The sequence below is a fragment of the Octopus bimaculoides genome, chromosome 5, assembly GCF_046866305.1.
Source record: "Octopus bimaculoides isolate indiv1 chromosome 5, ASM4686630v1, whole genome shotgun sequence".
Lineage (NCBI taxonomy): Eukaryota > Metazoa > Mollusca > Cephalopoda > Octopoda > Octopodidae > Octopus > Octopus bimaculoides.
Genome location: NC_142932.1, coordinates 116,314,691 through 116,342,115, shown reverse-complemented (window position 1 = coordinate 116,342,115; position 27,425 = coordinate 116,314,691). Strand labels below are relative to the sequence as shown.

Sequence of the window (27,425 nt, the reverse complement as noted above, 5' to 3'; positions counted from 1 at the left end):
TTTGAACTAATCAAAGCAGTTTCATATCACTTCACAGCACATTATGGCAGTAGAAAGAGAATTCAAATGAAAATCTGAATTACACATCATCATCATCATCATCATCATCATCATTTAATGCCTGTTTTCCATACTGGCATAAGTTGGACGGTTTGATGGGAGTAAAGTGGTTGGCATTAGGAAGGGTAACCATGTAAAATTTTCACTATGAAGTAAGAAAAAAAAAAGAAAAAAAAAAAAGGAAAACATATTTGGTATCTTTTTAATTAACAAAAAAAAAATAAAAAAATAAAAACAACAAAGAATGATGATGATGCTGTTTTCCAGTGAGGGTTTTTATGTACATGTTATGTTGAAGATGTAGACTTTGGAAACTGCAATAAAGCTCTTCCTGTGACTCTAGATATTGTTCTTTTGTTTTGCTTTTAAATTTTGTACAATATAAAATGATCTGATTAGCAAGTGAGATGACCCGAGTTTGGTGGTCACTGGCTCAACTCTGGACTGTACACTGGCTGTTGACAAATTGGGTCAGTTCCATCACTTTACGCTTGTATGTGTTCACACTGGTCAGTAACATGTCGTGCAACTGAAACGAGAGAAGCATTGGGTTAGGATGGCATTCAAGCGGAGAGTTGATAATGTGTGTATGAGAGAATGTACCTGAACATACATGTCTGTGTGTGTGTTTATGCATGAGAGAATCTGTTGTTTAGCTTTATATCAGTCCGGAGAAAACGTGTGGGTGTGTGTGCATTAACTACAGGGTTAGAGCATTTTAGCTCATATTTCTAGCAATGTGTTTCCTGACACCTTAATCACATTTAGTGACATTTGTAATTCTCCTTGTTGGTGAAATGTTGCAACCTGCTGTTTATATTAATATTATATATATATATATATATATATATATATATAGAATACCAGAGAGAGGTAGAGATTAAAATGAAAGAAAGAAAAACGGTAAAAACAGTGAGGTGGAATGAGAGAAGTGTAGAACAGAAAGATGAATAGTTAAGACAATGGGGTGTATGTGAGAGAGAGAAAGAGAAGTAACAAGAGGAAGAAGTAGAGAGAGAGAGAGAGTAGGAGGAGGAAAAAGTGAAGTTGACATCACCAGGACTTGAACTCAGAAATGCAAAGTGTGAAAATACTGCAAAGTACTTCTGTCTATTGCTCTGACAACTCTACCAACTGACTGCCAATGGGAAGCCTGTCTTCACATGTGTGTGTGAATCAAAAATAAATTCTCTTATTCTTTTTCTTGTTTCACTCGTTTTGACTGTGGCCAAGCTGGAGCACTGCCTTTTAGTCAAAGAAATCGACCTCTGGACTTATTCTATGTAAGCCTGGTACTTATTCTATCGGTCTCTTTTGCCAAACCACTAGGTTACGGGGACGTAAATACACCAACATTGATTGTCAAGCGATGGTGGTGGTGGGGGGGGGGGGGCAAACACACATATACATACGACAGGGTTCTTTCAGTTTCTGTCTACCAAATCCACTGAGAAGGATTTGGTTGGCCTGAGGCTATAGTAGAAGATACTTGCCCAAGGTGCCACGCAGCAGGAACTGAACCCCAGACCATGTGGTTGGGAAGCAAGCTTTTTACCACACAGCCACACCTGCGCCTAATGGCTCATAATTTTTTAATAGGTTGTTATATGCCAAGGAAAAAGTTATCCTCGCAGAGTCCACCACACTGTCTGGTAATACCACAGCTGCAATTTGAAGAAATGAAGAATTAAGTGAAGTAGAATGACCCAAGCAGAGAATTGAACCTGAAGCGCAAACTCAAATTGTAAGGGTTTTATCACCATTCCAAGGCAGACGCATGTGCATGTGTGTGTATGCACATAGAAATAAAGAGGTAAACAGAATTAACAAAATAATTCAATGCATTTTCATTAAGAAAAAAAAAAATCAAAGATAATCAAAGAACCACAAGGATGACAAATAAAATCCCACCTCTTTGTATCGGCTGTTGTGATTTTCTTCTTGGAGTGTCAGAATGATTTGGTCAATACTTGTTAATGGTATCCATAAAGAAAACGGTTTGTTTATTATGTATCCCTGTGGAGAAAGTAAATTAAGCAGACAAATGAGTTTCAGAGTTGATGATTTTAATTGTACTGTATTTTAAACACGTATAAGGGACCCTTTTTTGTCAAAAATTAGGTTTAAAAAAAGGGAGTTTCTTATGTATGGATAGTATTATAATCCCTTACAAAAGTTTTTTTTCTTCTAAATTTTAAGCCCCCAAAATTAGGGGGGTTCCTTATACATGTTAAAATACAGTAATTTTTATATAATTAAGTGTCAGAATAGCTGTGCGGTAAGAAGTTTGCTTCCCAACTACACGGTTCTGGGTTCAGTCCCACAACACAGCACCTTGGACAGGTAGTTCATTCACACGAGATTCTGCTACTCTTTAAATGTCTGCTGTCCATAAAATTTGGTTGAAGTGGATTTTCTACAGCTAGGTGTTTTTCTTGTTGCCAGCCTTCACCAGTTTCCAAGAAAGACGATAACTTCCTTAAATCCAGGCATTTTGCTTTTTCATGGAAGATTAGAACCAAATAACACCATTTCTATGATGGAGACATTTGTTTTACAATTAGTGTCTGATGCCAAGGCAAGGAGTCTCTCTCTCTCTCTCTCTCATGCACACAAATATATACACATTATGGGTTTCTTTTCTCAATTTCTGCCAACTAATTTTACTCACAAAATTTTTCTTGGCCTCGAGCACTAGAGTTAAGGTCAAGGTGTTGTCCTGTGGGATTGAACCCGAAAGCCTATCTAAGCATTTGGTTAACAAAAGAAATCAGAACAGTTTCCGTTGCCAGTTAAATCACAACACATTTTCACAATATCAGAACCAAGAGAAATAGGGATTCAAATAAAGTTTTTTTTTTTTTAAATCTTATTTGCATGGCTGTGAGGTAAGAAGTTTGTTTCCCAACTACATGGTTCTGTGTTTAGTCCCACTGCACAACACCTTGGACAAGTGTCTTCTATTATAGCCTTGGGCCAACCAAAGCCTTGCAAGTGGATTTGGTAGACAGAAACTGAAAGCAGCAGAATCGTTAGCATGCCGGGCGAAATGCTTAGTGGTATTTCGTCTGCTGTTACGTTCTGAGTTCAAATTCCGCTGAGGTTGACTTTGCTTTCATCTCTTTCGGGGTCGGTAAATTAAGTACCAGTTATGCACTGGGGTCGATGTAATCGACTTAATCCCTTTGTCTGTCCTTGTTTGTCCCCTCTATGTTTAGCCCCCTGGGGGCAATAAAGAAATAGGAAACTGAAAGCAGCATGGTGTGTGTTACTATCTCCTAGCCTTGACATCAAATGACAGTCGTAAATGAGATTCACCATCATACAAGCAGTGTTCTGCACAACGCCAGCACCTATCAAATATAAAGAACAAACAACTTACTTTAAGTCTGTACAGGTGATTGTCTTGGCCCTGTAATGTTCCCAACACAGCATCCAAGTACTCTAGAGTAACAGCAACAGCTTCTTCTAATTTGTCAAAGCCAATATATAAACGTATTAATTCTGCAACATCTAGGGTCTGCAAAGAAATACAACAAAAATGAAATTAGCATCTTACCACAATTTGGGATTAAGTGTAGAGGTTTTGATCGAAATCGTGAGGGCGCCTTCCTGGCACTTGTGCCAGTGGCATGTGTAAAGACATTCGAGCGAGATCGTTGCCAGTGCTGCTGGACTGGCTCCTGTGCAGGTGGTACGTAAAATACACCATTTTGAGCGTGGCCGTTGCCAGTACCGCCTGACTGGCCTTCGTGCCAGTGGCACGTAAAAGCACCCACTACACTCTCGGAGTGGTTGGCGTTAGGAAGGGCATCCAGCTGTAGAAACTCTGCCAAATCAGATTGGAGCCTGGTGTAGCCATCTGGTTCACCCACCAGTCCTCAGTCAAATCGTCCAACTCCAGTACTTGTCTGGGACTTATTTTATCAACTCAAAAAGATTAGAAACAAAGTCAGCATCATTGGAATCTGAATTAGAATGTAAAGAGCCAAAAGAAATGTGTTGCTAAGCATTTTGTCTGACATGCCAATGTACTAGAGTGAACTCTTCAGCCTTAATCACGTGGAACAACATCTCAAATGGCACAATAAAATGTACACACTGTAAAGCTGATGATAGGAAAGAGATCCAATTGCAGAAACCAAGCCCAAAATGTAACATATGAGTGATATGTGGAATCTAAAAGCTGAACTGAAAGCTACCTGTCTAGGAGAGCAATAAATGCAAATAAGAACTGATACAAGGTAGAGGAGAGACTCTTTAGTCTTCCTCACATAAGACTATCTCTAGTGTTGGTGACACAATAAAATGGGACTAAGAAATACACAACAACAAAGCCTGCTAGTTTTCTCTGTCATTATGTGTTCAAGCTGATGCAGTCCATGATGACCCAACCAATCAACCATGGCAAAGAAAAATGAAAGTAAAATGATGACAGCGATGAAAACTGTTCATACATAATGAGCAAATGATATTAGAAATATGTAAGTTAGGGTCAATATTTAATGCAAGGAGCATGAATAAGCCAAAAGAAATACCTCAAAGCACCCTGAGAGTTGAAAGATTCAGCCACTTTACTGCCCGAGACTGGTATTCTATTAGCCCCAAAAAGATGTAAAATAAATTTGATCAAGGTTCCAGGTTCAGTCCCACTGCATGGCACCTTGGGCAAGTGTCTTCCACTATAGCCTCGGGCCAACCAAAGCCTTGTGAGTGGATTTGGTAGACGAAAACTGAAAGAAGCCTGTCGTATATATATATATATATATGTGTGTGTGTGTGTGTGTGTGTGTGTGCGTGCGTGCTTGTGTGTCTCCCTAACATCACTTGACAACCGATGCTGGTGTGTTTACGCCCCTGTAACTTAGTGGTTTGGCAAAAGAGACTGATAGAATAAGTACTAGGCTTACAAAGAATAAGTCCTGAGGTTGATTTGCTTGACTAAAAGGTGGTGCTCCAGCATGGCCACACTCAAAATGACTGAAACAAGTAAAATAGTAAGGTAAGATTTGAAATCAGAATAAAAAAATTTAAAAAAATTAAAAAAATGAAAATAACACCAGGCATTTTGTTCAGCTGTCTAACAATTTTACCATTTTGTCATGCTGAATGCAGGGACTGTTAAAAAATAAAAGATGAAGGAGGTATTTATTGAGAGGATGAGAGGTGAACAATAAAAATGTAAAACAATTAAGAGCACTCATACCTTGTATGGATTTACAAACCAGGTGGGCAGTTGGAAGTTATGAGAAAGCAGTTTTATTGCAGTACAGCGATGATAACGGGCATTTGGTTCTTCATATTTACTCAAGTAAGTTTTTAATAACAGCCAAGCTTGGTCAGACACACTATTAAAAAAACAATGATAATGATGATGATGATGATGATAATAATAATAATAATAATAATACGTCGATTACATCAACCCCAGTGTGTAACTGGTACTTATTTAATTGACACCGAAAGGATGAAAGGCAAAGTCGACCTCGGCGGAATTAGAACTCAGAGCATAACAGCAGACGAAATACCTATTTATTGCCCACAAGGGGCTAAACATAGAGGGGACAAACAAGGACAGACAAAGGGATTAAGTCGATTACATCGACCCCAGTGCGTAACTAGTACTTAATTTATCGACCCCGAAAGGATGAAAGGCAAAGTCGACCTCGGCAGAATTTGAACTCAGAACGTCACAGCAGACGAAATACCGCTAAGCATTTTGCCCAGCATGCTAACGATTCTGCCAGCTCGCCACCTAAATAATGATAACTGTTTTTAACCCAGGCACAAAACATGACATTTGGTGGAAGGAAGAGTTGGCCCCAGAACTTGACTGACACTTTTTTTTGTTTTATCAACCCTGGAAGGACAAATGGCAAAGTTCACCTTGGTTAAATTTGAACTTAGTAAAGATAATAAGGAGCCAGAGCAAATACTGATACTCGAATGATTCCACCAGCTCACAACCTTAATAATAATCCTTTCTACTATAGGCATATGGCCTGACATTTGTAGTGAGGGAGCTAATCGATTACACCCCACCCCCACCGTGTTCAACTGGCCCTTATTTTATTGACCCTGGAAAGATGATATCAGTGGAATTTGAACCCAGAACAAAAAGCTGGAACAAATGCTGCCAAGCATTTTGTCCTGCATGCTAACAACTCTTCCCATTTGTCACCTTAAATCAGTGGTTTTTCAGTGTTGGTCCTTAAGGTCCATTAGTGGGCCTGGGAAAATTTTGAGGGTGCCTGAGAAAATTTTGAGAGAGCCTTGGGAATTCTCTGGATTGGAAACAAGTTGCTTTTAGTATTCAATTTGTAGTCTTGACCAGCATTACCAAAAGATTTTTCCAAAACATAACAAATGTTTATCTCAAAATGTTACAAACATAACAAACAGCATAGCAACACATAAATTTTGTCAAAAACATAACAAATTTGTTATGAACCTAACAATTTTGGCAATGCTGGTTCAATTACTACTTTATGGGATTTATATTTTGGAAGAGGGTTGGATAAATGGCTTACAGGTCAATGGGTCCCCCGAGACATTTTGATTATAAAAAGTGGGCCCAAAGGTGAAAAGGTTGAGAATCACTGCCTTAAATAATAATAATAATGATAATAACAGTTTCTTTATTAATTGCTACAAATGTGATGGATGAGGAAATATTACAGGGATACAGTACAAAATGTGAGAGAATTTAAATTGAAACTGAATGAAAGGAAATAAGTGATGACATACACAGCATACAAAATACTAGCTTATATCACTCTTTCTCACGGAACCCCTAGGAACCTTTTGCAGAACCCTAGGGTTCTATTGAACCCGGTTGAAAAACGCTCGGATGGTGCTCTTAGCACTCCACTAGCATGGATGCCAGTCATCAAATTTGATTTCGATTTCACTTGACTCAAAAGGTCTTCGCAAGCAGAGTTTAGTGTCCATTGAAGGAAAGGTATGCATAAGTGGGCTGGTTACACCCCTGGCATAGGCCACGGGTTATGGAGTCACTTGGCTTGCCGGGTCTTCTCAAGCACAGCATATTTCCAAAGGTCTGGGTCACTAATCATTGCCTCAGTGAGGCCTAATGTTCGAAGGTCGTGCTTCACCACCTCATCCCAGGTCTTCCTGGGTCTACCACTTCCACAGGTTCCCTCAACCGCTAGGGTGTAGCACTTTCTCACACAGCTATCTTCATCCATTCTCGTCACATGACCATACCAGCGCATAAGAAATGTGTTGGTAGATAGCTGATGGGATATATGTGGTACTGAAAGAAGGGCAATAACTCCTGAAATATGCATATACCCCACTTACGTATTTTTCTATCTTTAATCACATTATTTACATCAACATATTCATATATAAAACATTGTAACTTACAGTGCTGTCTCTGAATTCTATGGAAAAATCTATAGTTTATCACTTTTCACCAAAACTACTTCATTTTAATATATATATATTTTTGTGTTTATCAAATATTCTTACCATTATGGAACAGTACACTATATATATAAAAAGAAGGAGGCTGTTAGAATTTTGGATAATTCTTTATTAACGTTTTCATTTGTTGAAGAGTTCAACTGAATGAATGAAAACACTAATAAAGAATTACCCCAAATTCTGACTGCCTCTTTCTTCTTAATATACACTATCTGTATCCCACTTCAAAAACACACATACTCTCTCTCTCTCTCTCTGTATATATATATATATATATAGCAATAAGAAAATGGAGGGGAATATGTGGTACTCATCAACTTGCAGACAGTGTACTTATCCCTTAGTGGGTTGGATTCACAACCCCTAACTTGGATTGACGAAGCTCCATTAGCCCGCAGTACGCCCGCCCTCCCACCCCCTCCACCAGCACCGGAAGTCTTTTTAGATCATCTTCCGCGAACACTGCCTGTGACCTTATACCCCCCCTCTTATCGATCTTATAGCGCATAAAGATTGGGTAGTATATGAAGATTGTAGGTATTGTTTTTGTTTATGAACTCTGCCAAAATGCAAGCTTTCTTTTCAGGTTCACGACACTGCTTACCCCCATCCCAGGGTCACACGGGCCCACTCCCCTGACACCCACTCCTCCCACACTGTCAGGATTGGCACTCTCAACGTCAGCATGCTGAAAGGTAGGTCTGGTGAGATTGTTGAGATGCTTGAACGGCGACGCGTAGATCTGTGCTGCATCCAAGAAGTAAGATGGAGAGGAGGTTCTGCGAGGTTCCTCACAGGCAAAGAACACAGGTACAAGTTTTTCTGGGCAGGGAACACTGACGGAGTCGGGGACGTAGGAATACTTCTAGCAGAGAAATGGGTTGATAAGGTAATCGAGGTAGTTAGAGTATGTGACAGAGTACTTAAGATTAGACTAGTGCTTCATCATAGGCTAGCTACTGTCATCTCAGCCTATGCACCTCAACTGGGGCTCCCGGTTGGGCTGAAAGACCAATTCTATGACACCCTCTTGCAAACTACCTCGTCGACAAGAGACAGAGACCTTCTCTTTGTGGCTGGTGACTTCAATGGTCATGTCGGACGTCGTGCTGGAGGCTTCCATGGCATACATGGAGGCTATGGCTTCGGTTCCCGCAACGAGGAGGGAACCAGACTGCTGGAGTTCTGTGATGCAACCGATCTTATGGTTTGCAATACCAACTTCAGGAAACCTGCCTGTCACCTAGTCACCTACCAATCCGGCAGACACTCTAGCCAAATCGACTACATCCTCGCCAGAACTAGAGAAAGAGGGAGGCTTATAAATGCTAAAACCTTCCCTGGCGAAGAATGTACACCCCAACACAGATTAGTAGTTAGCGACTTCGAGATCAAGGCAATATGGGTGCCCAGAAGTAGACCGGCTTGGAGGAGAAGGGTATGGAAACTTAAAGACCCTGCAAATGGACAGAGACTTAGAGACAAGTTACTTGAAGCATTTGACGAAATAGAAGGGGATATAGCATCATACAACGTGGAAGACAATTGGAGATTTCTGCGGGACAACCTGTTGAGAGCCACAGACCAGATCTTTGGCTGGTGTAAAGTCCCCTCTCGACCCAGAGTAACGTGGTGGTGGAACAAGGATGTAGACGGGGCTATTAGACAAAAGAAACAGGCTTGGAAGGACTGGAAGAACGGTGGCAGCAGGGAATTGTACCAATCTGCCAGAAGGGAAGCTAGGCGACAGGTTTATTTAGCCAGAGGGGAAGCAGATAAGAAAAGATTTGCCAATGTTCTGCGCCGTGAGGACCAAAGACTCGAGGTATTTTGTGTTGCAAGACAGTGTAGGAGAGAGAATAGTGATGTTGTAGGAGAGAAATGTGTGCGCATGGATGATGGTACGCTTGCACTAAATGAGGTCTGGAGATGCCACTACAATAGATTGCTTAATAAAGAGAATGAATGGGAGAAAGAGAGCCTGCCGTATGTCGACCCAACAGAGGGACCAGCTATCCGAGTTGACAGTACCAGGGTAGATAAAGCAAGAGTATGAAGACAGGGAAAGCCCCCGGCCCATCAGGAATCAATGCAGAGATGCTCAAAATATCTGGCAGTGTTGGCTACAGCTTAGTCACCCGTATTACGAACCAGGTGATACACGAAGGAGTCATACCCAATGACTGGTGTAGCAGCACCATAGTAAACTGCTACAAAGGTAAAGGTGACGCTTTAGACACTAATAATTACAGAGGCATCAAGCTGTTAGATCAGGTTATGAAAGTTACAGAGAGGGTCATAGCCCAACTAATTAGGGAGCGAATCAATTTAGATGAGATGCAGTTTGGGTTTGTGCCAGGTAAAAGCACCACTGATGCCATATTTCTAGTGAGACAGCTGCAGGAGAAATATCTAGCAAAGGATAAACCTCTGTACCTGGCCTTCGTTGACATGGAGAAAGCCTTTGACAGGGTCCCCCGATCCCTTATCTGGTGGTCAATGAGGAAACTTGAGATAGAAGAATAGTTAGTAAGAGCTGTGCGAGCCATGTACAGAGATGCTGTCAGTAAGGTGAGGGTTGGAAATGAGTACAGTAATGAATTCCGGGTAGAGGTAGGGGTCCACCAAGGTTCCGTCCTCAGTCCCCTCCTATTTATCATAGTCCTCCAAGCGATCACAGAGGAATTCAAGACAGGTTGCCCCTGGGAGCTCCTCTATGCTGATGACCTTGCACTAATTGCGCAGTCACTATCAGAACTAGAGGAGAAGTTTAAGGTGTGGAAGCAAGGACTAGAATCGAAGGGCCTTAGAGTCAACCTAGCAAAAACCAAAATCCTAATAAGTAGGAAGGTAGATAAAACACAAACCCCTTCAGGTAGATGGCCCTGCTCAGTATGCAGTAAAGGAGTAGGTAGTAACTCTATAAGATGTACCCGGTGCAAGCTATGGACACATAAGAGGTGCAGCAATATCAAAGGCAGATTAACTACAAAGTTAGTCTTTGTATGTGGCAGATGTGCAGGTGCAATAAACACTGTAAACAAACAGGAAACAACTTCTATCTCATTCCAGGGAGAAAAACTAGAGGTAGTCGATAGCTTCCGCTATCTGGGTGACCAAGTTGGTAGTGGGGGTGGGTGCGCTGAAAGTGTAACTGCTAGAATAAGAATAGCCTGGGCCAAGTTTAGAGAGCTCTTACCTCTGCTGGCGACAAAGGGACTCTCACTCAGAGTAAAAGGCAGACTGTATGACGCATGTGTACGAACAGCCATGCTACATGGCAGTGAAACATGGGCTGTGACTGCTGAGGACATGCGTAAGCTCGCAAGGAATGAAGCCAGTATGCTCCGCTGGATGTGTAATGTAAATGTGCATACCCATCAGAGTGTAAGTATCTTGAGAGAAAAGTTGAACATAAGAAGCATCAGTTGTGGTGTGCAAGAGAGACGATTGCGCTGGTTTGGACATGTGGTGAGAATGAATGAGGATAGCTGCATGGAAAAGTGCCACTCCCTAACAGTTGAGGGAACCCGTGGAAGAAGTAGGCCCAGGAAGACCTGGGCTGAGGTGGTGAGGCAAGACCCTCGAACATTGGGCCTCACCGAGGCGATGACTACTGACCGAGACCTTTGGAAATGTGCTGTGCGTGAGAAGACCCGGCAAGCCAAGTGAGATCGTTGCCAGGGCCCCTGGACTGGCTCTTGTGCGGGTGGCACATAAGATGTACCACCCTGAGCGTGACCGTTGCCAGTACCGCCTGACTGGCCTTGTAGGGTTTTCGAGCGAGATCATTGCCAGTGCCCCTGGACTGGCTCTTGTGCGGGTGGCACATAAACGACACCATTTCGAGCGTGGCCGTTTTCGTGCGGGTGACACGTAAAAGCACCCACTACACTCTGAGTGGTTGGCGTTAGGAAGGGCATCCAGCTGTAGAAACTCTGCCAAATTAGATTGGAGCCTGGTGTTGCCATCCGGTTTCACCAGTCCTCAGTCAAATCGTCCAACCCATGCTAGCATGGAAAGCAGACGTTAAACGACGATGATGATGATGATGATATATGGTCTAAATAACCATACAACTAACTTTTGTCATATGGTTGTAAATTCAACAACGAAATAAATAACAGGAGTCTATGAAAGTCCTGGAATTAACACTTACCTACACACTTTCGTAATTAAACCCAGAGATATCTCATTTTCTTTCAGCCATTGCCATGCATTTTCTGTTATGCTTTCATCTCCACTGTCAGATTCACACAGGGACAAAGTCACACATCTGTAAGGAATGGAAAACAAAAATATATATAATTCATTGTACATCTGCTTTTCCTTATTTTACTTTCAATTGTGGGTAATACATAGTATAACAAAAAAATATTTCGAAAAATAACTCAATTGTATGCATGTATGTAGTGTGTGTGTGTGTGTGTGTGTGTGTGTGTGTGTGTGTGTGTGTGTGTGTATTATGGTAGCAATGAACATGAAGAAGACAATACAGGAGATACAAGTTTAAACAAGAGCTGTACTAGTTTAACATTTAAAATGGAAAAGAGTTTTGATGTTTTGGATACAAGTCCTTCATCAGGAGAATATTACAGAAGAGAAAATAAAATTGGAAGGTGAATAAGAAAAAGTTATTGGAAGGAAAAATGGCAAGAGGTTAGGGATCAGGTGGGAATGCGATTTTATGGGGGTGAGTTAACGATGGAGGAAGAGTGGGTGTGTATGTATATATACATATATACAAATAAACATTTGAGCAAGGTCGTTGCCAGTGCCGCTGGACTGGCTCCTGTGCAGGTAGTATGTAAAAAACACCACATGAGCGTGGCTGTTGCCAGTACTGCCTGACTGGCCCTCGTGCCGGTGGCACATAAAAGCACCCACTACACTCATGGAGTGGTTGACGTTAGGAAGGGCATCCAGCTGTAGAAACTCTGCCAGATCATAATGGAGCCTGGTGTAGCCATCTGGTTCGCCAGTCCTCAGTCAAATTGTCCAACCCATGCTAGCATGGAAAGCGGATGTTAAATGATGATGATGATGATGATATATATATACACACACACACACACACACACACAGAAAGAAAGTAAATATATCATGTGGTTTAGACACTAGAGCACGATGCATCCCTTGGATTCATCAGATCCGGTCAAACTGTCCAACTCATACCAGATTGGAACATGGGCAATAAATGATGATAATCTTTCTTTCTCTCTCTCTCTCACACACACACACAAAACGTATGATTAAGAACAAGAATAAATTTGAAAGAATTTGAACCCAAAGAAAAGATGATTGAAATAAAATATAACAAAGCATATATATCATCATCATCATCATCGTTTAACGTCCGCTTTCCATGCTAGCATGGGTTGGACGATTTGACTGAGGACTGGTGAAACCGGATGGCAACACCAGGCTCCAGTCTAATTTGGCAGAGTTTCTACAGCTGGATGCCCTTCCTAACGCCAACCACTCAGAGAGTGTAGTGGGTGCTTTTACGTGTCACCCGCACGAAAACGGCCACGCTCGAAATGGTGACTTTTATGTGCCACCCGCACAAGCCAGTCCAGGGGCACTGGCAACGATCTCACTCGAAAATCCTACGGGAGCCAGTCAGGTGGTACTGGCAACGGCCACGCTCAAAATGGTGCATCTCATGTGCCACCCACACAAGAACCAGTCCAGGGGCACTGGCAACGATCTTACTTGGCTTGCCGGGTCTTCTCACGCACAGCACATTTCCAAAGGTCTCGGTCAGTAGTCATCGCCTCGGTGAGGCCCAATGTACGAAGGTCTTGCCTCACCACCTCAGCCCAGGTCTTCCTGGGCCTACCTCTTCCACGGGTTCCCTCAACTGTTAGGGTGTGGCACTTTTTCACGCAGCTATCCTCCTCCATTCTCACCACATGTCCATACCAGCGCAATCGTCTCTCTTGCACGCCACAACTGATGCTTCTAATGTTCAGCTTTTCTCTCAAGATACTTACACTCTGACGGGTATTCACATTGACATTACACATCCAACGGAGCATACTGGCTTCATTCTTTGCGAGCTTACGTATGTCCTCAGCAGTTACAGCCCATGTAGCATGGTTGTTCGTACGCATGCGTCATACAGTCTGCCTTTTACTCTGAGTGAGAGTCCCTTTGTCGCCAGCAGGGGTAAGAGCTCTCTAAACTTTGCCCAGGCTATTCTTATTCTAGCAGCTACACTTTCAGCGCACCCACCCCCACTACTAACTTGGTCGCCCAGATAGCGGAAGCTATCGACTACCTCTAGTTTTTCACCCTGGAATGAGATAGAAGTTGTTTCCTGTTTGTTTGCAGTCTTTATTGCACCTGAACATCTGCCACAAACAAAAACTAACTTGCTAGTTAACCTGCCTTTGATGTTGCTGCACCTCTTATGTGTCCATAGCTTGCACCGGGTACATCTTATAGAGTTACTACCTACTCCTTTTCTACATACTGAGCAGGGCCATCTACCTGAAGGGGTTTGTGTTTTATCTACCTTCCTACTTATTAGGATTTTGGTTTTAGCTAGGTTGACTCTAAGGCCCTTCAATTCTAGACCTTGCTTCCACACCTTAAACTTCTCCTCTAGTTCTGATAGTGACTCCGCAATTAGGGCAAGGTCATCAGCATAGAGGAGCTCCCAGGGGCAGCCTGTCTTGAACTCCTCTGTGATTGCCTGGAGGACTATGGTAAATAAGAGGGGGCTGAGGACGGAACCTTGGTGGACCCCTACCTCTACCCGGAATTCATTGCTGTACTCATTTCCAACCCTCACCTTACTGGCAGCATCTCTGTACATGGCTCGCACAGCTCTCACTAACCATTCTTCTATCCCAAGTTTCCTCATTGACCACCAGATAAGGGATCGGGGGACCCTGTCAAAGGCTTTCTCCATGTCAACGAAAGCCAGGTACAGAGGTTTATCCTTAGCTAGGTATTTCTCCTGCAACTGTCTCACTAGAAATAAGGCATCAGTAGTGCTTTTACCTGGCACGAACCCAAACTGCATCTCATCTAAATTGATTCCCTCCCTAATTAGTTGGGCTATGACACTCTCTGTAACTTTCATAACCTGATCTAACAGCTTGATGCCTCTGTAATTATTTGTATCTAACGCGTCACCTTTACCTTTGTAGCAGTTGACTATGATGCTGCTACACCAGTCATTGGGTATGACTCCTTCGTGTATCACCTGGTTCGTAATACGGGTGACTAGGCTATAGCCAACACTGCCAGATATATATATATATATATATAAATATATATATATATATATAAATATATATATAATAAACATAATAATAATATTCTTCTTCTTTAGGTGCCATGTCCAGAATGTCGCATACAGGCAATCATGTCCTGCCACAAATTTCTGTTCTTTGTTTTCTGTAATAGTTTCATTTCCTGATGTTTAAAGCTTCTTTCTTCCAACATGTTTGTCAAACTTGACATCCATATCATCCTTCTCCTTCCACTGCTTCTTTTTCCCTTCAATCTTTCTTGTTACTACTACATTCTCCAGGCCATCTGGTGAATTTATGAGTAATGTGTGGTAAGTAGCTTGCTTACGAACCACATGGTCTCGGGTTCACTCCCACTGCGTGGCACCTTGGGCAAGTGTCTTCCACTATAGCCTCGGGCTGACCAAAACCTTGTGAGTGGATTTGGTAGACGGAACTGAAAGAAGCCCGTCGTATATATGTATATATATATATGTGTGTGTGTGTGTGTGTGTGTGTGTGTGTGTATGTTTGTGTGTGTGTTTGTCCTCCAACATCGCTTGACAACCGATGCTGGTGTGTTTACGTCCCTGTAACTTAGCAGTTCGGCAAAAGAGACCGATAGAATAAGTACTAGGCTTACAAAGAATAAGTCCTGGGGTCGATTTGCTTGACTAAAGGCAGTGCTCCAGCATGGCCACAGTCAAATGATTGAAACAAGTAAAAGAGTATATAAAAGTATGAAATGAACAAAACCGCTCCCAAAGGACACGGAGTCACTTATAGAACAAAAATCACAGCATCCCAAAACAATATATTCATAAATCCAGACAAATAAAACATGGTTTACCGTAAAGCCAAATTTTCAAACACTGGATTTAAGGGTAGATCGTATGCTTTGCAAATAATGATAGCTCTGTCAAAAAGTCCAACACTGACTAATATACCAATCATTTCATCAGGTTGTATGGCAGGGCCTGCAAAAGAGTAAAAAAAAGGTAAAAAGAAAACTCATACATTGCTTAATATAATAACTTTGCACAATACCATAATATAAGATGTCATTCAAAATTACTTACAAAAATAGTACAAAAGGATTTTTATAAGGTCAATCCCTTATGTTGTTAAGTCCAAGTCAGGACTGGTTGAACAGATCTATAATCAAAAGCATTCCAGCCATGATTATCTTGTCCTTTTATTCTGCTGATCAATCCCATTGGTTACATTAATGAAATATTAGAATGATTCGCCTGCTCCCAACATTTTACCAATATGACACTTCTAGTACATTCTCTACAACTGTTTGATTACTATACATATAATAATTAGCTTATGTGTCTGTTCACTGTGACACTAATAATATGTTGAAGTGGGAAGGTTCCACGTTGGTTTGGCTTGGACAGTTCAATAGGTCAGACAAATCAAAGAACTGTGTCAGGCTCTAATGTCTATTTTAGTATTGTTTCAATGGCTGGATGCTCTTCCTAATGCCAAAAAATCACAAACTATACTGGATGCATTTTTCTGGTACCAGGACAACTAAACATTGCCTTGCAACTTGCAAGATCAAGGATCTAAAATAGAGCTAACTCACAGCAAAACAATTCTTGTTGTTGTTGCTGTTGGCACTCCGTCGTTTACGACGTCGAGGGTTCCAGTTGATCCGATCAACGGAACAACCTGCTCATTAAATTAACATGCAAGTGGCTGAGCACTCCACAGACACGTGCACCCTTAATGTAGTTCTCGGGGATATTCAGCGTGACAAGGCTGACCCTTTGAATTACAGGCACAACAGAAACAGGAAGTAAGAGTGAGAGAAAGTTGTGGTGGAAGAGTACAGCAGGGTTCGCCACCATCCCCTGCCGGAGCCTTGTGAAGCTTTAGGTGTTTTCGCTCACTAAACACTCGCAACGCCCTGTCTGGGAATCGAAACCGCGAATCCGCTGCCCTAACCACTGGGCCATCGCGCTTCCACAGAGCAAAACAATAACAATAACAGAAATGCAAGCAAAAATCAACCCTTACAACACAAGAACTGAACGTACTCGATTCTGTGTACATGCACCTGAAACACAGGCACCAAGTGAACTCATTTTCAATAGTGGGATACGTTCTGGAGTTCTCCACATTTCATATGGCATAGTACACACATCTTATCTTTGCTGGCCCATAAAAAGAGGTTGTGAGAACTGATTTGTATATGATCAGTGTGTTACAATCACCAGCAAAAATTTAATCAGTGCAGTGAGGCATCATCATCATCATCATCGTTGTCGTTTAACGTCCGTTTTCCATGCTAGCATGGGTTGGACGATTTGACTGAGAACTGGCAATCCAGAAGGCTGCATCAGGCTCCAATCTGATCTGGCAGAGTTTCTACGGCTGGATGCCCTTCCTAACGCCAACCACTTTGAGAGTGTAGTGGGTGCTTTTACATGGCACTGACACGAGGGCCATCAGGCGGTACTGGCAACGGCCACGCTCAAAATGGTGTTTTTTACGTGACACCTGCACAGAAGCCAGTCCAGCGGCACTGGCAACGACCTCGCTCGAATGTTTTCTAAAGTGCCACCAGCACAAGTGCCAGTAAGGCGACGCTGAGCCTTAAAAACCATACCAGGATAGACCTTGCTGGTTCTGGTGCTGATGTCATGCGAAAAGCCCCCAATTCACTCTGTGAAGTGATTGGCGTTGGGAAGTGCATCCAGCCATTAAAATCATGCCAAACTAATGAAGCTTGGTGCAGTCCTCTGGTTTGCCAGCTCCTGTCAAATTGTGCAGCCCATGCCAGCATAGAAGATGGACATTAAATGATGATGGTGGTGGTGATGAGAGGTTTCACACAAACACCCCACTCGAGAAGTTTTACCCAATAAAATATTCTTTACCTGATGCTATCATTAGATCCGCATCTTTTTTAATTAAACGTAACCGAGCATCCACTAGAAGGTATTCTTTCTCCAAGTCCTCTATTGTAACTATCTGAAGTTGTCGTTTTGGAGCTGAGAAAGAAAATGAAACAGCAAATCAATGACATGAAATAACAAGAGAGTATCTGAAACTGAAAATTAAAAACATACAATTTATGAAATCATTTACTCTTTTACTTGCTGCAGTCATTTGACTGCGGCCATGCTGGAGCACCACCTTTAGTCGAGCAAATCGACCCCAAGACTTATTCTTTGGAAGCCTAGTACTTATTCTATCGGTCTCTTTTGCCGAACCGTTAACTTACAGGGACATAAACACACCAGCATTGGTTGTCAGGCGATGTTGGGGGGACAAACACAGATACACAAACGTATACGCACACACACACACACACACATACATATATATATATATATATATATATATATATACATATATACAACGGGCTTCTTCCAGTTTCCGTCTACCAAATCCACTCACAAGGCTTTGGTCGGCCCGAGACTATAATAGAAGACACTTGCCCAAGGTGCCACGCAGTGGGACTGAACCAAGAACTATGTGGTTCATAATAATAAAAACAAAGCAAAATTTAAAACTCTTTTGCTCATTACATGTCTTATGTGTTTTTGGTCAGTGCCTTAAACATCAGTCCAAGTTAATGACTTTTTGACCTGCTAGATATAGCAGCTGAATCTATAAAAAGCTTACCATCCGTCACTATTTTTTCCTCACCATCAAGGTAATGTTTTGGAGAAGTTCCTTCTTCAGGTGCCTGAAAAAGACAAACATTTTAGTTAACAAGAGAGAATTAATGTCATTAATTCCAACTATTAATAACAATATCACATAAAATTCACTAAGACACTTCTCTAGTAGTAGCCAATGCAATTGGTTGCTTATAATGAGATGAATTACTTACTAACTGCATAGAATTGGAATTAAAGCTACAGTTTGAATTGATTGTATGTTGAGAATTAGGGCAAAACTCAAACTGAAATATAAATGAATAAAATGAACAGATGTTAAGATATTTAATGTAGCTGTGAAGAATTTTCTTGGTGTTTTCTTTTATTTGTTTCAGTCATTTGACTGTGGCCATGCTGGAGCACTGCCTATAGTCGAATAAATCGACCCCAGGACTTATTCTTTGTAAGCCTAGTATTTATTCTATTGGTCTCTTTTGCCAATTTACGGGGACGGTTGTGAAGTGATGTTGGGGAGACAAACACATACATGTGTATGTATATATATATATATATATATATATATATATATATATATATAATGGGCTTTTTTCAGTCTCCACCTACCAAATCCACTCACAAGGCTTTGGTCAGCCCAAGGCTATAGTAGATAATGTTAATAGAGTTGCAGCCCGTATATTTCAAAAGAAAGATTTGACAATGTACATATCAGGCATGTGCCGTCAGTAGATACTCAGAGTAGGCAGTTGGTGACGTTTATGTAGTAAAACACACAAAAGAATAAGCGAAACACAGGCGCGCGACTGAGTTGAAGGCAGATTTACTTCTGCCTTTATAGCACGTAAAGAAAACGTTGTTATAGGAATGTACAAAGCATATGTACTACAGCAGTTCTATGCGTAGCTTTAATACTGAGATTGAAAGGTAGGGGAGAATTATGCCTACCTAGTCTACAAAAAAATAGCATATTTTGTATTTTATGCATAGTAATCAGTGTAACTCTTTACTCTCTTTTACTTGTTTCAATTATTTAACTGCTATCGATTCATTTTATTCAAAGTAAGCACTGCTTACCTTGCCTACCTAGGCAGCACGTCCCTGGTACATATGTATGTATGTATATGTGTGTGTGTGTGTATATGTATGTATGTATTTGTTTGTATGTATGTACTTTATCTTGTAGTGAGATTTGATGTGGTTACATACACATAGCTTTGACAATAGTTTGTGAGATTAATGAATAGTCGGAAATTTACACATAATCCACTTACTGGGTGAGTTAAACAATTTGGTATAGGCTTCACCACCCAAGCATATTCTGGCTTCGCCAACCGTAAGGCATGCATAGCAGCCAAATAACACTGAACTTGGCGCTGAAGACCACGAACCCCTGGCAGTTCTTGCCCCAGCCGCAGACCTTGTTCGTACATCACATTGCCAGCTGAAAACGTTTAGAAAACAAATGAAATAATAAACAACTTGTAGCAGGAATCATACTTTAAGAAATTTAGTGCCCACATTTTCTCCTTAACTCCTTTCAATACCAACCCTGCTGAAACCACCTCTGGCTCTGTAGTACAAATGTCCTGTTTTCAAAAATTTTGATTTAAAATCTTCCATTAAACCTTAAGTTGTAATTTATGTTCCTAACATCAGCTTAATGATAACCAAGTTATTTTACTAAATTCTTTGTTATATTTAAAATTGTGGAGGCGCAATGGCCCAGTGGTTAGGGCAGTAGACTCGTGGTCATAGAATCGCGGTTTCAATTCCCAGACTGGGCGTTGTGAGTGTTTATTGAGCAAAAACGCCTAAAGCTCCACGAGACTCCGGCAGGGGATGGTGGTGAACCCTGCTGTACTCTTCCACCACAACTTTCTCTCACTCTTACTTCCTGTTTCTGTTGTACCTGTAATTCAAAGGGTCAGCCTTGTCACACTGTGTCACACTGAATATCCCCGAGAACTACGTTAAGGGTACACGTGTCTGTGGAGTGCTCAGCCACTTGCACATTAATTTCACGAGCAGGCTGTTCCGTTGATTGGATCAACTGGAACCCTCGACGTCATAAGCGACGGAGTGCCAACAACATATTTAAAATTAATTGAAAGAAACACAGAGCATCTCAAAATAAATACGGTAACAAAAGGGTTAAAAATCAACTAGTCATCATCATTCAGGCACTCCTGATTCATTCATCTCTCTTCCTATCATCACCCACACTGTGTACAACCTCCTGCCATCACTAAACCAATTCTGCATAAGCACTCCTCCTCCTCTACTCAGCAATGAGAAAAATCTGAACACCATCTGTAGTAACATCACCAACATGGAAGTGCTTACAAAAGCTATCTTTTATATTATTACAAATTTGAGATTTTACCAATAGAACCACAACTCCTATTTCAGGATAACCTTATTGTATGCTCATAGTAGGTTTTTTAAATGGTTATAGTATTTTATTATTATCATTTTATTGGATATAACTTTCTTTATGTATTTCATACAATAAGGTTATCCTGAAACAGGAGTTACGGTTCTATTGGTAAATTCCCAAATTTGTAATTATATATATATCTATGATATTTACCATGCAAACTTCGATGAAAAGAATATGAGAAAGCTATGGTATATAATTTTTTTTTTTGTGCAGGGGTTCCTTGAGACATGTAATTTATTTTAAGGGTTACACAAGGGTAAAAAGGTTGAGAAACACTGCTCTAATGGTTCTGCCAGTCTACTGTCCTTGATTGGTATTTTACTGATCTCAGAAGGACAAAAGGCCAAGTTGACCTTGGCAGGACTTGAATTCAGAATGAAGGATGCCAGAAAAAAAATACTGGAAAACATTTCATCCAACAAGCTCAGTTAAATTTTCAATTAAAATTTCAACAATCATTTATTAACAAACACATCAAAATTATACACACATCAATGCGATGGTGAATTTTGTTTTTTATAATTACATGACAATCATCATCTTGCTTCATTTAAACAATCATTGCTTATCAATAACTCATTCAGCACACATTGTGTTTTTTTTACCCCTTTATCTTTCATTTTTGTAAAGCAGAAAGAAAATATTTTAAACATACAAGCACAATCATAAGTGAACTGTCAGTTTTGGTTAATGATACATTTCAGACATAATCATCCACACATCAAGGAGGAAAAAAATAAATAAATAAAATAAAATAATAATCTTTTCTACTGTAGGTACAAAGCCTGAAATTTTGGAGGAAGGGGGCTAGTCAATATAATTGACCCCAGTGCACAACTGGTACTTAATTTATCGAACCTAAAAGGATGAAAGGCAAAGTCGACCTCGAAGGAATTTGAACTCAGAATGGAGCGACGGGCGAAGTACTATTAAGCATTTCGTCCAGTGTGCTAACAATTCGGCCAGCTCGCCGCCTTAAATAAAATTAATATTAATAATAATAATAATAATGAAACAAACCAGCTCGGTAACTATTTCTTGAAATATGTATTGAGAACAACAGGTCATAATAATTGTGTGAAGACAAATCAACAGATCGGGCTCGGTTCTTTAGAATAGACACCACCTGCAAGGACAAACGATTGTAAAACATGAACATCTTCAGAATAGGTAAAAGAAACTATAAAGTGGTGGGTTACAATGAAATAGCAGAACAGAAGAGACTAGGGGAAGGGTTGGGTGTCTTCCAGAGACATAACATGACATTGTCGTTACTTTCTTAGAATTCAGATTATCCTGTCAAATATAATGCCTATTTATTCATATTGTTTTGAATTAATCCTGCATTATCCTGTAGTTCTGAGATTTTGAAGATCATGGAGGCAAAGTGGCCAAGTTCCTTTTCGGGTGTTGGGCCTGACAGAAGCAATGACCAAGAAGGAGACCCATCATCGTTCATCGTTTAACGTCCGCTTTCCATGCTAGCATGGGTTGGACGATTTGACTGAGGACTGGTGCAGCCAGATGGCTACACCAGGCTCCAATCTAATTTGGCAGAGTTTCTACAGCTGGATGCCCTTCCTAACGCCAACCACTCAGAGAGTGTAGTGGGTGCTTTTACGTGTCACCCGCACAAAAACGGCCACGCTCAAAATGGTGTCTTTTATGTGTCACCCGCACAAGAGCCAGTCCAGGGGCACTGGCAACGATCTCGCTCGAAAACCCTACAAGGCCAGTCAGGCGGTACTGGCAACGGTCAAGCCAGGCAAAATTGCAGTCGTGGCAGATACCAGTGTCACACAAATGGCACCTGTGCTGGTGGAACATAAAAGCACCCATTGCACTCTCGGAGTGGTTGGCATTAGGAAGGGCATCCAGCCGTAGAAAATCATGCCAAATCAGACTGGAGCCTGGCGCAGCCTTCCAGCATGCCAAACTGTTCAACCCATGCCAACATGGACAACGGATGTTAAATGATGATGATGATGATGATTGAAGGATATAGCTCAACAGCACTTTGAACACACCCTACTAATCACTGCTTGTCACAATTCCATCCTGGTAACCAACCACTTGATAGAATTGGGCATCAAAACTGTTCGTCACACACCCAAGAATCTAAACCTTGCTCCCTGTGATTTTTGATGGTTTCCCAAGCTGAAGGAGAACCCCAGGGGTAATCATTTTGAAGAGATTCAGAAGACAGAGGTGGCTGTGACAAGGGTCCGAAACACCTTCAGTTTGGAGGACTTCTATAGGGCCTTCATGAAGCAGCTGGGGCACTAAAACAAGTGCACTGAAGTCAGAAGATCCTATTTTGAAGGAGACTGGAGTTTTGTACTTTTTGAAATTAATAAAAGTCTCTCCTGAAAAAGTTCCAAGGCTTCTGGAATGCACTTCGTAGCGCTGTATAAATTTGCAGAATTTCTTGTGTGTGTGTCTTTTCTCCCATAAATCCACACTACACAACCCCATGAGGTCGCGTATGTATATACTTCTTACTCTCCACAAGGCATTGGTCAGCTCAAAATACACACACATACACGAAATGGTATGCACAAATAAAATAAAAAACAAAATCATTTAGAGTTTGTTAATATTAAGTCATTTAAATATTCAGTGAAAATCTGAAATGAGAATTTCTGTTAACATTTAATTATTTCTGTTCATAGATTGGATAAGTGAACTAGTACATCCATAGAAACACTTTACCTCTTCCTGGAGATTATTATAAGGAAATCTGACCAAAATATTTAACTGCTTGCGGTCACACAACACATTCAGTAACTGTCGTAGACAATCTTTACAGCTGGAAACAAAAAGATGAAAACAGCAAAGTTATAATATAACATGTTAATAGTCCATCCACCACCACCACGTTCAAAACAACATTTACAGCTATGAAGTGACAAATCATTGTTTTTATTACTCTTTTACTTGTTTCAGTCATTTTTGGAGAGCAGGGCCAGTTGATTAGATCAACTGGTACTTAATTTATCGACATCAAAAAGAAGAAAGGCAAAGTCGACCTTGGCAGAATTTGAACTCAGAACGTAAAGACAGAAAATACCGCTAAGCATTTCACCCGGCGTCCCAACGTTTCTGCCAGGTTGCCGCCTTGCATTACCCACAAAATATTATGATACCATTATTTCAATTTTCGGTACAAGACCAGGAATTTCAAAGGACAGGGTAATTAACTACACCCCACCTCTGCTAAACAGGTTCTTATTTTATCAACCCAGAAAAGTCGACCTCAGTGGCATTTGAACTCAAAACATAAAGCTGGAGAGAAAATGCAGTTAAGTACTTTATGCTAATGATTCTGCCTGCTCAGTACCTTACAAAATGCTATATTATAACAAGCAAATGAATAGACCAGCTATCTAGAAACAATACTTTACACAACAAATTCTGTATTGAAAGAAAACGAGTGCGAAACAGATAAATATAATAAAACATATTTGAAATGAAAAAGCATTGATGAATACCTGGAGGGATCTGGATTGGTAACCATAGCATTATAGGCTTTCTCATAATGTCCTAATTCTAAATGATACTTAAATACTTTTAGATACAACGTTGCCTGAAAACAGAAGGAGAATTTAGGTGAGGTAAACATGTCTGGATAGAGTGTACATTAAGTTGAAAAACATTTAGGGATACAGTTAATGATAATCAAATTGAATAAGAAATTTGAATACATGCTGGTGCCATGTAAAAAGTTCCTGTGCTGGTGCCACGTTAAAAGCATCTGTACTGGCACAACGTAAAAAGCACCCAGTACACTCTGTACAATGGTTGGTGTTAGGAAGAGGATCCAAAACAGATATGCCCTTCCTAACGCCAACCACTCCAAGAGTGTAATGGGTGCTTTTATGTGCCATTGGTACAGGTGCCATTTGTGTGACACCAGTATCTGCCACGACTGCGATTTTGCTCAGCTTGATGGGTCTTCTCAAGCACGACATAATGCCAACGGTCTCGGTAGTCCATTAGTTACGACAACAAGTGCTCCCATTGATTTGATCAATGGAACAGCTTGCTTGTGAAATTAATGTGCAAGTGGCTGAGTACTCCACAGACACACATGCCCTTAATGTAGTTCTTAGGGAGATTCAACATGATACAAAATGTGACAAGGCCGGACCTTTGAATCACAGGTACCACTCATTCTTGCCAGCCATATGAACAGCAACAATGTGAAATAGAAGGTCTTGCTCAAAGACACAACAAACTGCCAGGAATCGAACTCATGACTTTTGATTGCAAGCCGAATACTTTAACGTCTGCATTCCATGCCGGCATGGGTTGGACAGTTTAACTGAGGGATGGCAAGCCAGAAGGCTGCACCAGGCTTCAATCCGATCTGGCAAAGTTTCTACAGTTGGATGCCCTTCATAATGCCAACCACTTCGAGAGTGTAGTGGGTGCTTTTTACATGCCACCAGCACGAGGGCCAGTCAGACGGTACTGGTATTGACCATGCTTGCATGGTGCTTTTTACATGCCACCAACATGGGACGAGTCACCCGGCACTGTAATGATTAAATTATTGCATGCCACTTAAAAGCACCCAGTCCACACTGTAAAGTGGTCGTGTTTGGAAGGGCATCCAGCTGTAAAAATTCTGTCAAAACAGTCACAGAAGTCTGGTGCAGGCCTCTGCCTGGCTGGCTCTTGTGAAACCATCCCACCCATGCCAGTACGATGATGATGATGATAATATATGCCTTATTGTGTTTTGTTATGCATGTGATGTTCTGGCCCGTGGAAAAATTGTCTTGCATGAAACCAGGCCCAAGGTACCAAAAAGGTTGAAGACTGCTGTTTGAAAGGATTGACATCCGATCACCCTTGCACTGTTTTCATTTATCACTCTTTTACTTGTTTCAGTTATTTGACTGCAGCCATGCTGGAGCACCGCCTTTAGTCGAGAAAATCGACCCCCAGGACTTATTCTTTGTAAGCCTAGTACTTATTCTATCGGTCTCTTTTGCCAAACCGCTAAGTTACGGGGACGTAAACACATCAGCATATACAATGGTCTTCTTTCAGTTTCCATCTACCAAATCCACTCACAAGGCTTTGGTCGGCCCGAGGCTAGTAGAAGACACTTGCCCAAAGTGCCACGCAATGGGACTGAACCCGGAACCATGTGGTTGATAAGCAAGCTACTTACCACACAGCCACTCCTGTCGACTTCACCTTTTTCAAAACAACATTTATATATCTTCCAAAAAAGATAAAAAACCCTTCCAACTGTTTATTCAATTCTTCTATAATCCCATTCTCTTTATCATCACAATAATATAGCTCACACTTTCTTTGTTTCATGTGTGTGTGTGTGGTGAGAGAACAAATAACATTACAAAATGATGAGATGATGTCAAATCTTGCAAACAGTAAACAGGAGAAACAGAGAGAAACCACTTACTATATTAGGATCAGATTCACTAGCAATACATATTGCTTCTTCTGCGAGTGAAATTACTATATGTGGATGTTGAAAATGTTCAAACTGGTTAATAACCTGCACAAATGGAATCAAAACAAGAATCTGAAGAGTGAATTTTTCAAAGAAAATAAAATATCAAATATCTAGAATACAGCTTAGAATTTTTTTTTAAATCTGCCAATTAGTCAGACAGTTTTCTTTTGGATGCAGTGAAGAATATTTATGTGTTCATTCGTGGCAGTAACATTGTCTCAGATGTGTAAGTCCAACATGGATCGTATTAAGCTTTTAATTGTAGAGGGTCAGCAACTGATCTGAGATGAAGTATTTTCTGGCTCTAAAGAAGAACCTAAGTCTTTGAGGTACAGTTTAGGCAATGTTATATATTTCTCGTGAAATCACCAGAAATGGTGAGGCTCAGCATTTGAAGTAACTTCAGTATTTACAATGATTTCACCAATTCAAACACCACCACAACCACCACCATCACAATTGTCTTTCTTTCTGTGCTTGCATGGGTCAGGTGACATTATGAAGTGTTACATTTTTCTGTGTTTGGATGCTCTTCCTGTCACCAACAATTTACCCATTTCCAAGCAGGGTAACATTAGCTTACCAAACAACAACCATCCCAGACAAGCTTTCATGGAGAACTACAAATACATGACACTGTTTTGTATGAATGGCAATCTTTGGTTGAAGACAAGAGAGCATACACACCCTCCTGTGTGTGTGTGTGTGTGTGTGTGTGTGTGTGTGTATGCACACACACACTCGTAAAAAGCATCCAGCATACTGTTAAACGGTTGGCATTAGGAAGGGTATCCATAGCAGAAACTATGCCAAAGCAGACATTGGAGTTTGGTACAGCCCTCTGGTTCATCAGTTCACATTGAACTGTCCAACCCATGCCAGAATGGTAAAGGGGAAGTTAAATGATGATCACACACATGAGAGAGACAGGTTTCTCCAAATTTCATTCACAAAGTATTTGTTCACTTGAAACTACAGTAGAAGGCCCAGTCAACAGTGTTCATTTTTTTTTATGGCACTGTCAGTTACGACAATGAGGGTTCCAGTTGATCCGATCAACAGAACAGTCTGCTCGTAAAACTAACGTGCAAGTGGCTGAACAT

The 27,425-nt window shown here is 41.0% G+C and overlaps 1 protein-coding gene across 1 annotated transcript in view; it reads right to left on the bottom strand.

Annotated features, from left to right (window-relative positions):
• Positions 1-248: 248 nt before the first annotated feature.
• Positions 249-27,425, bottom strand: part of LOC106877220 (nuclear pore complex protein Nup160) — a 68,784-nt gene continuing 41,607 nt past the window's right edge. The window contains exons 24-36 of the mRNA XM_089353018.1: positions 26,269-26,364; positions 24,323-24,417; positions 23,544-23,640; positions 21,852-21,957; positions 19,663-19,832; positions 18,396-18,459; positions 17,645-17,758; positions 15,604-15,730; positions 11,669-11,785; positions 5,267-5,408; positions 3,443-3,580; positions 1,972-2,076; positions 249-589 (exon numbers count right to left, since the gene is read on the bottom strand). Of these exons, the coding sequence (XP_089209144.1) occupies positions 494-589; positions 1,972-2,076; positions 3,443-3,580; positions 5,267-5,408; positions 11,669-11,785; positions 15,604-15,730; positions 17,645-17,758; positions 18,396-18,459; positions 19,663-19,832; positions 21,852-21,957; positions 23,544-23,640; positions 24,323-24,417; positions 26,269-26,364 (1,467 nt within the window). The 3' untranslated portion in view covers positions 249-493. The remainder of the gene's footprint in view (positions 590-1,971; positions 2,077-3,442; positions 3,581-5,266; positions 5,409-11,668; positions 11,786-15,603; positions 15,731-17,644; positions 17,759-18,395; positions 18,460-19,662; positions 19,833-21,851; positions 21,958-23,543; positions 23,641-24,322; positions 24,418-26,268; positions 26,365-27,425) is intronic.